At 31.6% G+C, this 14,903-nt stretch overlaps 2 protein-coding genes across 2 annotated transcripts; both read left to right on the forward strand.

The window, feature by feature from the left end:
• The first annotated feature begins 758 nt into the window (after positions 1 to 758).
• LOC134260160 (complement C1q tumor necrosis factor-related protein 3-like) lies at positions 759 to 1,916 on the forward strand. Its single transcript, XM_062742746.1, has 3 exons — positions 759 to 775; positions 1,249 to 1,424; positions 1,515 to 1,916. Exons 2-3 carry the CDS (start codon positions 1,250 to 1,252, stop codon positions 1,904 to 1,906), a joined length of 567 nt encoding a protein of 188 aa, XP_062598730.1. The 5' UTR covers positions 759 to 775; position 1,249; the 3' UTR covers positions 1,907 to 1,916.
• A 2,798-nt stretch (positions 1,917 to 4,714) lies between these two features.
• LOC134260162 (complement C1q tumor necrosis factor-related protein 2-like) lies at positions 4,715 to 7,067 on the forward strand. The gene is made up of 3 exons (XM_062742748.1): positions 4,715 to 4,732; positions 6,429 to 6,585; positions 6,676 to 7,067. Exons 1-3 carry the CDS (start codon positions 4,715 to 4,717, stop codon positions 7,065 to 7,067), a joined length of 567 nt encoding a protein of 188 aa, XP_062598732.1.
• The last annotated feature ends 7,836 nt before the right edge of the window (positions 7,068 to 14,903 follow it).

The following is a 14,903-nucleotide window of genomic DNA, read 5'->3' on the forward strand; positions in this document are numbered from 1 at the left end:
TGGAATGTTTGGATGATAATTGCTCATACCTGAAAGTTATCTCAAAATAAATCAGGGAAAAATAAATATTGAAAATTAATTTAATGGTGCTTGTCCACGAACTGTTTCTAATTACCCTTCGTGGATCGGTATACCTCTTAACATTCAAAACGCCTATAGTCTATCTATCCTGTTTCTAAATGTCGAGTTTCAAAGAAAAATGCGTGACTATATTCCTTTCTTTCAGTAGAGTGAGTCAAGAAATATTTGTATGCATGATTGCTGAAATGAATAAATTTTGTGATAGACAGTTGTTGTGATTAAGTTTTTTTTTCTATAATTATTATTTGAATGCCACTTATGTCATAAAATCTGTATCTAAAAACAACCTTCTTTTAAAGTATCAAGTAAAAAACTACAGTTCGTGACTTGAAGACGTAAGCTTCACAATGTACTTAGTCCAGACCTGGGAAAAAAAGTCCAAACCGGTATCAAAAATTTCATTAAAGTAACCCCCAGCCTTTTTTTTTTCTGAATAACATAATGATAATACAATATATACCCAGACATATTTTATTGAATATTTATGTAACAACATTCATTCTTTAAATAATTTTCGTAGAATTTGAAAAACGTCCATAATGAATTTATTTTTATCGATACCAATATCAAATGATACAATTGCAATATGTTACCAAATGATAAGATAGCACGCTAGGGATAAAATATATAAAAGCTGAAACTAAAAAGAGAGGCAGTATCGTCACCTGGTCTTATCGAGTATTCCTAACGAAAGGTAAGAAGGCGTTTTATACAGAGAATAAATTAAAATAACCAGATAACGTTATAGAATTTTGATTAGGAAAAAAATTGTCTCTCTGTATGGGGTACCGCTATAAAAATTGTTTTAGCGCTATACTAAAAAACGTTTTGGCATTAACTTATTACTAATAAACATACCTATTATCTTTGTTTTTTCATTTTCGAAATATTTGAAATCAGAAATCCTTCCATACAAAATAATTAAATGTATGACCAAATTGACGGAATCATAGATTTTTAAGCTATATTTTGTCTGAATAAGTTTTTCCCCTCGTATCATCTCTTCATATTTCATTTATTCTAAAAACTGCCACACTTAATGTCTAACCGAGAAATGACATGCGACGTTACTTAAAAACGATTTATAGTCATTGAGCTTTCAATCATGAAGTGGAGATATTAAATATGGGGAACTCACTTCCCCATTGTTTATCATGAATTTTGTAGAATGCATTTCCTAGTGTTGATTTTGGTATTTGGTTCACTTTTTGGCATCATTAACACTGACAAAGTCTCACCCCGCCCCAGCCTTAAATCCTTCAGAGATGACTATGACAGTGTGGCTAAAACCTGTGTGGCTGTCGGATATGTTAAGGACCACTGCAAAAAGAACCTGGATAGAAGTAAGATACAAATTCACATGCATCTTTGATATAATGAATATGCACTGAGCACATGTTTTTCATTCTCATTTGTTCTTTATCTGTCCTTAGAAAATATGGTAATAGCATTCAACGCCAAAGCCAAAGGAAGTGTTCAGTCAGTGAATCAGGGTAATATTGTCATGTTTGGAGAAGTCGATCTGAATGTAGGAGGTGGTTACAACGCGGTTAAAGGAACTTTCACCGCCCCCAAATCTGGAGTGTACGTCTTTGATTGGACAACAATGACGTACACTAACAAAGGTGCATACACCTCACTGGTCTTGAATGGTAAAAGAAGCGTATTTAACCATTGCTCCAACAACAGCCATTCTATCAACATGTCATGCAGTAAAATGGCTGTCATCAGAATGGAAGCAGGAGATAAGGCTTGGATTGATAGCTTCTCTGGGACATCTTCTGTTTACAACACTTATTCTTCTTTTTCTGGCTACATGTTGTAAATGCTCAATAGAGGTATACAATTAAAAAATGTAATTAAGTAACAGATTTGTTGTCTATACGAGGTTCTCTGAAAATATCTGAAATTATAAAATGCATATATGTTATATGTGAATGTAATTGTAAATAGCCATGTATATATTCTGCTACCAATGCACAAGGAAAGTGTGCTGTCATAAATAATGCAAAAAAGGTGGAAAATAAAATTTTACTTTGCAAGAGAATTCATGGTAATATTTTACACATCTTCGCAAACCACGGCAAAAATGAACAACCCTCTCCCGTTCTGGTTTTGTAGAAGAGAGAGAGCTATATGCGAACCCAAAACCGTGGCTTGAGATTCTGTATTTTACATCATTTATTCAGTTTCTCGGATTGACACAGGATGCGATAGAAGAATTGTAATTACATAATCTTTTCGTGTAATTTTTTGAATGGTTTTTTTTAAAATGAAAATGAGTTAACTACAGTATATTTTTCTCAACTTTATTTAAATAAAACGGTATTTAACTACAAAGATCCTGTTACAGAGAAGAGAATTCTTTCTAATCCTAACATTATACCTTTAATTAGTCATTCAAAATGTTACATTTATTAAAAGATATGTTTATTCTGTATTGTACTTATCTTTATATTTATTTATCTGTCGTATATTGTTAAAAGATTAAAAAAACAATAATAATTTATAACTGAATACCAGGATGTTTGACATTCATCAAAGATATTTTTAGATAATTTTTTGTTTAGGAAAACATGACAAACTGCAATAAACATGATTTTACTTAGCAAAGCAAAAGTCTCCTTTCATGACAATCTCATTGCAGTATGTTTGAAGTTGATTGTTTTACTCATTTGATATAGCGAAAGGGTATTAATCAAGCGTGTAATACTGTTCCATTGTAGAAGCGTTACGTCAACTTGAAAGCGTGACGTCAAACGTCTCCAACGTCGGGCGCAACGCCATGGAGAAACTTTCTGTTTTAAACATTATTTTGGTGTTCAGAGTAAACAATCACTTACAGTAACTTAGATTTAAAGATGCTTGGTCGAAGGAAAGTAAACTAAGAAAATCCATTTGTAACTATTTCCCACTATTGTTGATGCCTTGGCATACTCTCCTAACTAGACAGTGATTCCTTATATTTCCATTTTTACTTGAAATAACTATCTTAAAATAAATCGAAATACCGTCTTATTCAGTAGTTTTGAAATCCACGAGGCATACCATGTTATTTTCCATTGCCCCGCCCCATGACGTCAAATTTTACTATAAAAAAAATAGTCCAATAAAACACGAAACAAATTTAATGATTATTTAGTTATACTGCAGTCAAATATCAACATTTATAAAATAAACGACAAAAGAAATTTTACATTATGATAAAAGTAATCTTGCTAATTTTAACTATACATGTGACCTAGATTTAGGTTGTCGGAAGCACGAACACGTGTATAGGCCCTAGGTCACTTCTCCACCGCCAAATTGAATGCAATGTTGCATTGATGAAACAGGTGTTGGTCAGCATGGTCGGAAAACAGAATTGTGTGTGTTAAAATAACAGAAGACGTTGAATTGCGGAAGAAGATGGATGGTAATGACCGCGGGACGATGTCTGTATCGGATGATTGAGCGCAGATCTATGTGCCAATGCCGATTTCTACGTGTGGTTCAGATGGGCTGTTTACCATGTTTACGGAAGTGAAGTTCTCGGTCTCGCGAGGCCTCGGTGATAATGGACAGCGTTGCGCTAGTGACTTGCTTTTGATCCTAAGATAATTCATTATTCATTTTGTTTGTAAACAGATATATAACATCTAATTACATGTATTCAGTAAACAATTAAACAAAATAATTTTTTTCTGCAGTGTATTTATACGCCACTCATAAACATGCAAGTTTGACATTTGACCTCTCAGTAGTATTTCAATAGAGAAATTTACACAAGAATCACGGAGAAATAAGCAAAATTCACTTCTGTAGTGTTTATCATAGGGCAAACAATTGGAAATGGAAATATTTAAAATTAAGACAAAATTAAGCCTTTTTAACTTCATTGATTTAGAAAAGAGAATGCAATGTCGAATAAAAATATGATGAAAACATATTGCTACCTCTGGTAAATTAGAGACATTGAAGGACATTTATGTTCATCCTGTTACCATATTTGAAGTGCTATATAAAATAAAATTCGAAGGCCATTCAAAAAGTTCGGTGCTTGTTTCAAATTTATAATACACAATAACAAACTGGGAAATTTTTACCGACCCAAGACGATGCTGGAATATAGAAAAAGGAAGTTGCAACAAAAGCGCCCTCGGGTGTCTTTATTAAAAAGGCAATAATCAAATAAAATTTGTGACAAGAACGAAAATCACATGGAATAAGTACTAAGATGTAGGTAAGGCAGTTATGCACTTCCTTCTAAAAAAGAAACTAATTCAGATTGAATTAGCTTTGAAGATTATCTTAGATAGGTGCATATGAAAACATCAAGTATGTATTTGATAAATTTTCTTGTGGCGAAATAAAGTTTACAAACACCATCTCAGAAAGTGGTAAAAGACTTGACCCTGGTGCAGAGGTCAAGCAATTTTTTATGTAAAGACTTGTTAAAAGACGGACAATTCGAACATTTCATAAAATAGCCTTACCCTACCTTTATTTTTGCTGAATAACATAGGAATAATACTATATATATTTTTTAATGGAATATCTATTTATCTACCGCCATTTGAAACAGTATTTGTAAAATATAGAAAACGTTCATGAATTTTTTTTCGATGTGGATATCAAATGATACAATTGCAATATGTTACCAAATGATAAGGTAGCACGCTAGAAATAAAATGTGTAAAAGCTGGTACTAAAAAGAAAGATTGCGTCTTCAATTGGCGTAATCAAGTATTTCTAACGAAAGGTAAGAAAACTCTTACATGTACCTGTATACTGAGAATAGATTAAGAACAATACATTAATTTTTTTTAATAAATGTAACCTTGTATGGAGTACATAAATGTGTGTAGCGTTATACGTGAAGTAGTTTTTAAGTTAACTTACTACTATGTAGGGGGGGGGGTGTATCAAAACGTTCGTGGACTAGCTAACCTTAGAATTAAAACCGCATTAGTTTCATCAGTGAATTTTGAAATATCTATTCAGCATCATTTTTTCTAAAGAATAAACCATGAATTAATAAATGTTAATTTTCAATAAATTAATAATGTTTTTGTAAGCAATGGTATGTCCAGTCGGCGCAACCTCCAACACGACGTTTTTGTTTTGACCTATGTGTGACTGAGAAAAACTCTTTTGATATGACCATTTGACATCCAAAAATCCCATTTATTCAGGTGTGTTTGGAACAGTTGTTTCATAACATATGAAACTTTTACTTCATTCTGGAAGTTTTATGAAATTTTATCGTAAATTTACATGAAGTGTCCAAAGAAATAAGGCCTTGAAAATAACGTCAAAAGTGGGAGGGGTTTCCTTTTCCAACATTCTATAAGTTTTTGCTCCTGAAAAAACTGGTATAGACCTAAGAAATTTTTTAACTGGCTACAAAGAAATAATATGCATTCAGAGCACTTGTCTTTTAATTTCAAAATATTTTAGATATTCGGAGAGAAAAGGATTGTACAGTTAATGTCGATCTGTAGTCAATTTATGAAAAAAATCAATCAAGTCAAAAAAATGACGTTGATCATGTGTTGTTGATATTGAACCCCCAAAAGCAAAATATGCTGGCACAATCAAGCAAGGATCTCTCCCAATGTAAATATCCATTTGGAATATTATAGTCATTGATAGCCGCTGTTCATGACATTGTAAAGTCATATAAGCTTACTCAGCTTCAGGAAACTCGTCAAAATAAGTGTATGAGGTAGAAGAAGCGGACATTGAAAAACAATGACGTATATAGTCGGACGTCATGAAATTAAACAACAACAGCGCAGGGTGATCATATAATTTCGTTTTCATTTTATAATAATTTGGCAAATAATGAACGTATCAATGTAACATTTTCAACATTTCTTTAGTTTTTGTTGTTTTATGTTTCATATAAAATTTAAAGGCACAGACTACATAGTTCCAATTTTATAACCTCAGTCCACGAACTTTTTGATAACCCTCGTATAAAACAAACCTCTTTTTTTTTTTACTTTTAAAAAAAATATTTTGAATCGAAAAGCCTTTCATTTGAATTCTTTATTATATTACCTTTTAAGAATACTCGAAAAAAATGAAAAAAAAATGAATTAACAAACTGACGGAAATATAAAGATATAGCTTTATTTTGTCTGAATAAGTTTTTTTTCATATCATTTACTACTATTTCTTTCATTCTCAAAACTACCATACTTAATGTTTGACCGACAATTCACATATAGTGATGATTAAAAACGATTTATAGTCATTGAACTTCCAAATAAGTCTAATTAATTATCTAATACGAGGAACTCACTTTAAAAAAAAATTCCATTGTTTATCATGAATTTCAAAGAATGCATTTCCTCGTCTAGATTTTGGGATTTGGTTCAATTTTTGGCATCATTGACACTGACAAAGTGTCACCCCGACCCAGCCTTAAATCCTTCAGAGACGACTATGACAGTGTCGCTAAAACATGCGTCGCTGTTGGATATGTTAAAGACAACTGCAAAAATAACCAAGATAGAAGTAAGATACTTAATTGGCTGCATCTTTGATATAAGGAATATGCACTGAAATAATGCTTTTCAGTTTTATTTGTTCTTTATTTGTTGTTAGAAAATACGGTAATAGCATTCAACGCCAAAGCCAAAGGAAGTGTTCAATCAGTAAGTACTGGGAACATTGTCATGTTCGGAGAAGTTGATCTAAATTTTGGAGGTGGATACAACAGAGTCAAAGGGATTTTCATCGCCCCCAAATCGGGTGTGTATGTCTTTGATTGGACAATAATGACGGACATCAGCAAACCAGCTTATACCTCTTTGATCTTGAATGGTAAAAGAAGGGCATATAACCATTGTGCCAACAACAGCCACGGTATTTACATGTCATGCAGTAAAATGGCTGTCGTCAAAATGAAGGCAGGAGATAAGACTTGGATTGATAGTTTTCATGGAACATCATCTGTTTACTACACACATTCTTCTTTTTCTGGCTATATGTTATGAATGTCAAAAGAAATATATAATTAAATATATGCAATCTAATAACAGATTCTTTGTCTATCTGGGGGTTCCGCAATATGTTGATACGCAGCATTGTTAAGGCTTGAAAAAGGGGGCGGGGCCTAATTTATACGGGAAAAGGTAACTGTGACGTCACACAAAAATGTGACTTTTATGCATTTCTCATAATACCTGAAAATGAAATAATTTGCAACTTTTAACTGTATAAGCATATTAAACAACAATAAAACTTATCAATTCATTAAAAAAGTTGCTAGTTAAAGCCCATGTAGCTGGTTATAAACAAAGCACTGATCGCGATGAACTTGTTAACATGACGTCATATTGGTAAAAATCACGTATTTCATGTGCTGTGAGAGGTAGTTTGAGGATTTCTCTAACAATGAATAATGCGTTTTATTATTAAACCGAATATTAATTACAGATTTTAAATAGTCGATTAATACCAATGTATATCCCTTGTTTAGTGCGATAATTAATTACCTATGAAGAGAATGTATTTTATTAATTATGTCGTGTTTTTATGTACAGGTTACGTATATTTTACATCGAGATGCCTCATAATATCGTACTTTCGCAAGGGCATATACTGCATAGATCTGAACCATATTTTGAATATAGATAAAGGATATTTTCCTTAACTTGAAAAGTGCTACTGCTTTAGAACTCTAAATCGAGGATGTGATTTTATGAGTACACAAAATATTTGGTAAAGGTCAAACATATTTCGACATTGGCCTATTTACTTGAAAATTTAACTATTAAAACTCGAATTCTATTCAAAGCAGCAGCACCTTTCAGAAACTACAAAGTATGCAGAAACAATTAGTAGCTTAAATTTTTCATTTCAACTAGGGTATGCCCTTGCGATATTGAAAGGAGTTTTCCACTTAACTATAGTAGCGTGGTCCCTTTTTTGTCCTTATTTTTCAGAATATACACCAGGATACGGTATTATTTTTAGTTTTATTGTGTATAACAAAGTATTTCTAATTAACATTTTGTACAATCATTATCAATAACTTGGAATATTAAGAAATACAAGCCGATTTTCAACACCTACTGAACACACAAATTCGAAACATTTTCTTTCGAACAGAATATGGTTCCTCTATTACATACAAATGGGTGGAGACATTTAAATTAGGTATTATATAAAGGAAGACACCGATGAATATTGTAGCGTGAGATAAGAAAAAATAAACAATATACGATGGGTAATAATAATCTTCAATACGTTTGAATTTTATTTTGCATCAATCGTATTCTTCTGAACTTGGGCTGTGTAACAGTCTTTTTTAGTTCTTGAGGTGTTTTTGACGGGGTTTTGAAAATCCCCCTAATCACAATATTTTTTTTAAATCTATCATTGTTGAAGAAAATGTCAAGATATTTTACTCACTACAATAATTTTCTTTTATATGATTGTTTGAAAAGCACAAGCAATTGCATCATAATTAACGGTAAATACACTCAGACATACACTCCCATTCAGGGGGAAGGCTTAGAAAAGAAAACAAGAAACATGAATTTGATGAAGCAAAAGAAAATGATCGAGGAAATCCTTCTCCAAACTTGAAAACGATTAATGTAGAATTAGGAGTTTAAAAAAATACTCATTTTTTATTTGAAAAATTAAACATTAACATTAATGTGTGTTTATTCATATTGTAACAGCGTAAAGGCGTATGAAAGTTTTTTAGGGGGAGGGGGGTGAAGAACTCAAAATTTATCCCTGAAAAGAATGGGTCACCCCTTCCCCAGATACTACCTGCCTGACATGTATATATATTTCTTAACTTCGCTGTAAATTCTGCAATATTCCGATTTACTTATCGATTATAAATACATTAGGAGTTTTTTTTCGAGTTTATATAAAATTTTATATGCATGCAGCTAGCATCCAAAAACGTGACAAGAGTATGAAGTTGCTTTGAATATTGAAGTGGTCAGTATGTGAGTGCATTTGTTTAGACTGATTAAATGTGAAGAAATTAGTACGTCTTTGGTATTTTCTGCTTTTCTATTTCTCAAGAAATTGATTTAATATGTATTTATATACATCTACACGTGTGCTTTTCACAATGAACAGGAATATTGCGATTACGTGCATGAGAATTAAAATAAAAATCGTCAAAGTTTAACATATATAAGTAATATTCATCGAAGTCTATAGAGAGCCTTTTTTATTTAAAAAAATGAAAGCTGGTGTCTGCACTTTTCAAATACGAGCTACATGTGTCGCTTCCTATAGAAAACACGCTTTCCAAAGGTATTCACCTGTGGCGGAATGGAATCACGTGACATATTATCTATTCTTAGCAGGTCAACAAGAGGTTAATCCTATGTAAATGTACTCAACGATCAGATTCAAAATCATGATACTTTTACGTAGAAGACATAGAGCGCAATGTTGTTCAACAAAGATATTTTTACACAATCTGTATAAATATAATATACACATTATGTTTTGATGTCGACTTTGAACAAAGCTGCGCTCGATGTTTACGAAAGCCGTGAAGTGGGTATCTGTCACAAATTTCTTTGGATATTCATGAAAATCAAAGGACCCCACCTTCAAAACACAGCTTCGCGTGTTCTTTTTTGCAATTATTTGAAATTTTTAAACGTTGGAGTATATACTACAGACATAAGAGAACAATGTAATTCACTTTTTAAGCTTTTTAATGAAAGTTTAAAATTTGACAAGTAACCGGGGACCACAGATAATGGATTTTTGAGACTTCTTCTTTGTTAATGACCTACATTCAGCACACGAACTATGCATTCATCACGTAACTGTTCATCGATTGGACTAAACCTTATACAGTACAGATTGGGTTATACTATAATATTTCCATAAGTATTAAAGTTCTGTGATAATAAAGCATCTTAATTAAAATAAATTCAGTTTTTTTAAAAAAAAAAACAACCCTTTTTTGTACGTCTTTTTTACGTTGATTTCTCATAGTAGGCCTTAACAGTGCTGCGTATGAATATCCCTTTACAAAACGTGTTTCACCCTCTATTTCACAAGAAAAATAAACTGTGCTCTGATATTTGATTTTTCAAAGTCTAAATCTTCATCAAATTTGAGGAAGAACCTTAAACATTTTGACTTACTCGGGGTTAGCTGGGATATATTTGTAAGTTGTTATATGCCGGTACAAAAATATTTAAGAGGCAAAAAATTCATGGAATTTGTAATTGACACAGGATGTAAAATGGAAAAGAGAATACTAGTATATAATTAATTTCAGAAAATTTCCATTGAAAAATGAAATTATTTAAAATGTGATTTATTTTAAAATATGAATTAATATCAATGATACAGTAACTAAGAAAGCATAAATCTATCGATTTGCAGAAGGGATTTTTTTTTAATATTGACATTATACCTAATTCATTTAATGTCCGTCCTATTACTTTTATCGAGGACGCTGTAAAATTCAATATTTCACATTTTTTACGAGTAATCCTAAAAAGATTATTGTTAAAAATTCAACATTTATCATAAACTGTCAAGAAAATTGCATTCCAATCTACAAAGGAGAAGCAAAATATACAAGTTTCGTTTTTCATGGCAAGCGTGTTGGAAAATGATTATATTTTGTAAAGAAAAAATAAAATAAAAATTAAAAAAATATATATAACACTTTTGTACATGTACAGTATTTCGATGATTAGAATAAACAATTACAGTAACTTGATTAAACAGGTGCTTGGTCGAAGGATTTTGAACTAGGAAATTCTAACGGTAACAGCAAAAACTCCGTATAGCTCGTATTAAGTATTACATGACTGACAAGTAATTGAGCATTAAGACAAAAACAAGAGATATTTATGAAACACATAGGTTTCTACATTTCTTGGACAAGATGCATTACTCTGTCAAACATTGCTCTAGGGTACCAAAACAAAATTTGACCTACATAAACCGATATAAAAATTTGTATACCAAATTGCAGATCAGTATGTATAACCCTTGCAAAGGAAATGAACGAAAACTGCCAAAACTATATAATCATTTTAGTCCATGGGGCATAATGCTGTCAAAAATTGCTCGATCGCATCAAAAAACAAAACTTTGCCTGGATATCCTTATGATAAATCTGTATATCAAATTTCATTTCATTATGTGCGATTCCTTCAAAGAAAATGAATGGAAACTCTCGGTAGCGCACCAACTGACAGACAGACAGGCCGACAGACAGCAGAAATGCAATGTGCCCTCCCTTCGTTTCTAAATAGATTTAGAAAAGATAGTGAACATTTTTGTTCATCTTTTTTAATTCATCTAATTCATCGAGAAGATTAAACAATTAAAAGAGTTCTATCTTTTTATGAAGGTCACAGAAAGTACTCAGTAGGCACTTCCAAAGAGACAATCGTATCATCAATGACATATTTGGAGATAACAAACAGTTTTCGTGCTCAAAACTGTATTAAAGAAGACAGAAAAAACAGACCTAAAAACATCAGTTGTATCATTTCTTTATCACTTTCAAATAGAGTCACAATATACTTGGGACAATCCAACATTTTGAAGTTCGTGAGAAGAGTTCCTGTAAAAGGAAAATAATCCTTATTTTACATGAATGACATGAAGTGTTAGAATATAATTTCATTTCCTGAATGTTTAATTAAAGTATCTAGCATGAAAAAAGCATCCATATTAAATTATTTTGATGAATCCAATTCTATTTATATGACGTACAATTTTTTTTTACATATAAATATAGAATAGTGTAATTTACCCAATCAAGTAACTGAGCACGTTATAAAATTCCTGATAATGACGGCGATGCAGTTATCTGTTATTTTTAATGAGAATGCTTACACACTTACCAAAACATTAACAATTTATATGAAAATTAATAAAACCTTAGATTAATAGCTTATTCTACATTTTAAAAAATATGATAACAACTAAGTGTTTCAAAATTTATTGATAAATTTAAAGTACATGTAGTTTTTATTGATGGCGCTAGTCCACGAGCTTTTTTATTAATAACCCTAGGTAGACTTACAGACTTTCAAAACTCTTTCAGTCTATATTTTTTCCTGTTTCTAATTACATAAATGTCGACTTTCAAAGAAATACATGCATTCCTTTCTTTCAGTAAAGAGAGTCAACGTAATATTTGTATGGTCGCTAAAATATTAATATACATTACACAATTTTACTTATTTACATTTTTGAAATTTTACAGCTCATTTCTAAATTATAATGTTATTTGCTTTCAGAATTATATCCTGAAAAACAACTTAGGTCTTAAAAATAGAGCTATATTACCGGAATTAACGACGTAAGCTCGACAACTGTATTTCTAGGATGCCCATACTTATTCCAGCTTTGTGACAAACCGGTTTCGAGTTTTAAAAAAAATTCCCATTTCCTAAAAAATGTTATGCTACATAACATTTTACTATATACACTTGAAAAATAAACTTTTATGGAATATGTAACTAAGTATCTCGGGCCATAATTGGCAAATTTTCGTGGGTTTTGTAAATTTTCATAATAAATACTTCTCGCTGCTGGCATCACGACACAATTGCAATATGTTACCAAATAGTAAGACAGCACGCTAGGATTAAAATATATATAAGTTGATACTAAAAAGAATAATTGAATCTTCAATTGGCGTTAGAACAAACTGTCACGTTTCCCTGAAGAAAGGAAAGAAAACATTTTAATACTGAGAGTAAATTAAGAACAATACTTTGACTTTGTTTGATGCAGGGAAAAACAATTTTGTAACTTAGTATGAAGTATAATTATACTTTTTCTAGCACTTTACACGAAGAACATTTGGGGTTATCGCATGACTCAGAAAAACATAGTTACTTACATTTTTTCTACTTTCCAAAGTAATTTTGAATCAGAAATCCTTTCATTTTTGGAAAACTACTTTTGAAGAATACTCAAATAAAATTAAGGTCATACGCAACGTAGTTTGAACATTTTGCGGTTCTCCCATGGACTTGAAGAGTTCCACTAAATGAAGGACCTGTGTGCAGTATTTTTAATGTCTATAAATGGATTTGTACACCTCTTCTAAAATAATTTTTGAAGAAAAAAAATCTTAAATTTATGTTTTATAATTTTTGTACATTTTTATTTGAATAATGCAAAAATTTTCAAAATTCGATATCTTTTCAAAACCTCTGGTAAGGCATGCTGATTTTGTTGTCTATAAACATGTAATTATATTATAAGTTTAAATTTGGAATATCTTGGAAATCTATCAGTAGGTAAGGTACGTTGCGTATGTCCTTAATAAATATGTATAATAATTCACGATGCTATAACGTTGAAGATGATTCTTTTTCTGAATAAGTTTTTCTCTGTTAATATGTCTTCATATTTCTTTTATTCTGAAAATCACCATACTTACTGTAAACAGTGTACGTCTGACGCACAATTCACGTGTCGTCAGGTTAATCAAAATATATTTATATGCATGGATCTTCCAATTATTAGAAATAATTATCCAATCTTGGACTTTTACGAGAAGCACTGGCTTTTACAGTTGACGGTTTACTTAGAATTTAAACTTGTATTATGTACGGAGGTACAAAATTGATAATACATAAGAAGATCATTCTAGTGGTCATGGTAATTGTGTTAGGGGCACTAACATCTGAAGACTGGAAGTTGAGGGTAGGGTGGTTGTCGTTTTCTTCAAGAACCACTTATATGTGCATTGAAATATCCCATGATTTTCGTTTTAATCTAATGTTGAGCTAAATAGTTAAAGAGCTTCCGTACACTTCTAGTATAAAAGTAAGCCATCAACTGTAAAAGTCAGCGCTTCTCGTAAAAGTCCAGTAGGAACTCACTAAAAATGTGTTTTTCTGGTGAGACATGGCTGAAATATTACCGACTCAGCGTTAAACACTACACAATCAATCAAAATGTATTCTTCATTGTTTATCAGGATTTTTATAGAATGCCTTTCCTATTGTTGATTGTGGGATTTGGTTCAATTTATGGCATCATTAACGCTGATAAAGTGTAACCCTGCGGCCATGCCTTAAATCCTTCAGAGACGATTATGACAGTGTCGTGAAAGCATATGTGCTGTTGGTTATGTTAAGGACCTCTGTAAAAAGAACCTGAACAGAAGTGAGATACTAATTCAGATATATTTTTAATATAATGAATATGCAATTAGCATATATATTCTCTTTTTATTTATGCGTTCTTTATTTGTTCATAGAAAATGTTGCTATAGCATTCAACGCCAACGCAAAAGAAAATGTTCGATCCATAAAGCAGGGAAATATTGTCATGTTCTCTCTCAGAAGTCGATCTGAATATAGGACGTGGATACAGCGCGTTTAAAGGAATTCTCACCGCCCCCAAAATCGGGGATTTATGTCTTTGATTGGACAATTGTAAAGTTCAAAAACAAACAGGCTTATACCTCTCTTGTCTTGAACGGTAAAAGAAAGGGATATAACCATTGTGCCAACAACAGCCATGATATTTACATGTCATGCAGTAAAATGGCTGTTGTAAGAATGGAATCGGTAGATAAGGTTTGGATTGATAGTTTTTCTGGAACATCATCAATTTAAGCACATATTCTTCTTTTTCTGGCTTTATATATGCTGTGAATGCTCAGCAGAGATTAAAAACAGATTTAAAATGTTAATCCATAGATCTGAAACTGTATCAGATTTTTGAGAACTCTCTCTTTGAATTAAACTTTTCTACCAATCTTAACGTGTAACATTCCAACAGTTTAGAGGTTTTTCACATTATAATTAGGTCTCAACAAACAACAGAATTTGGGATTTTCTCTAACA

Source organism: Saccostrea cucullata, unplaced genomic scaffold (genome assembly GCF_032062105.1).
Source record: "Saccostrea cucullata isolate Sc308-1 unplaced genomic scaffold, CSIRO_AGI_Scuc_v1 ctg2512, whole genome shotgun sequence".
In the NCBI taxonomy this organism is placed as follows: Eukaryota; Metazoa; Mollusca; class Bivalvia; order Ostreida; family Ostreidae; genus Saccostrea; species Saccostrea cuccullata.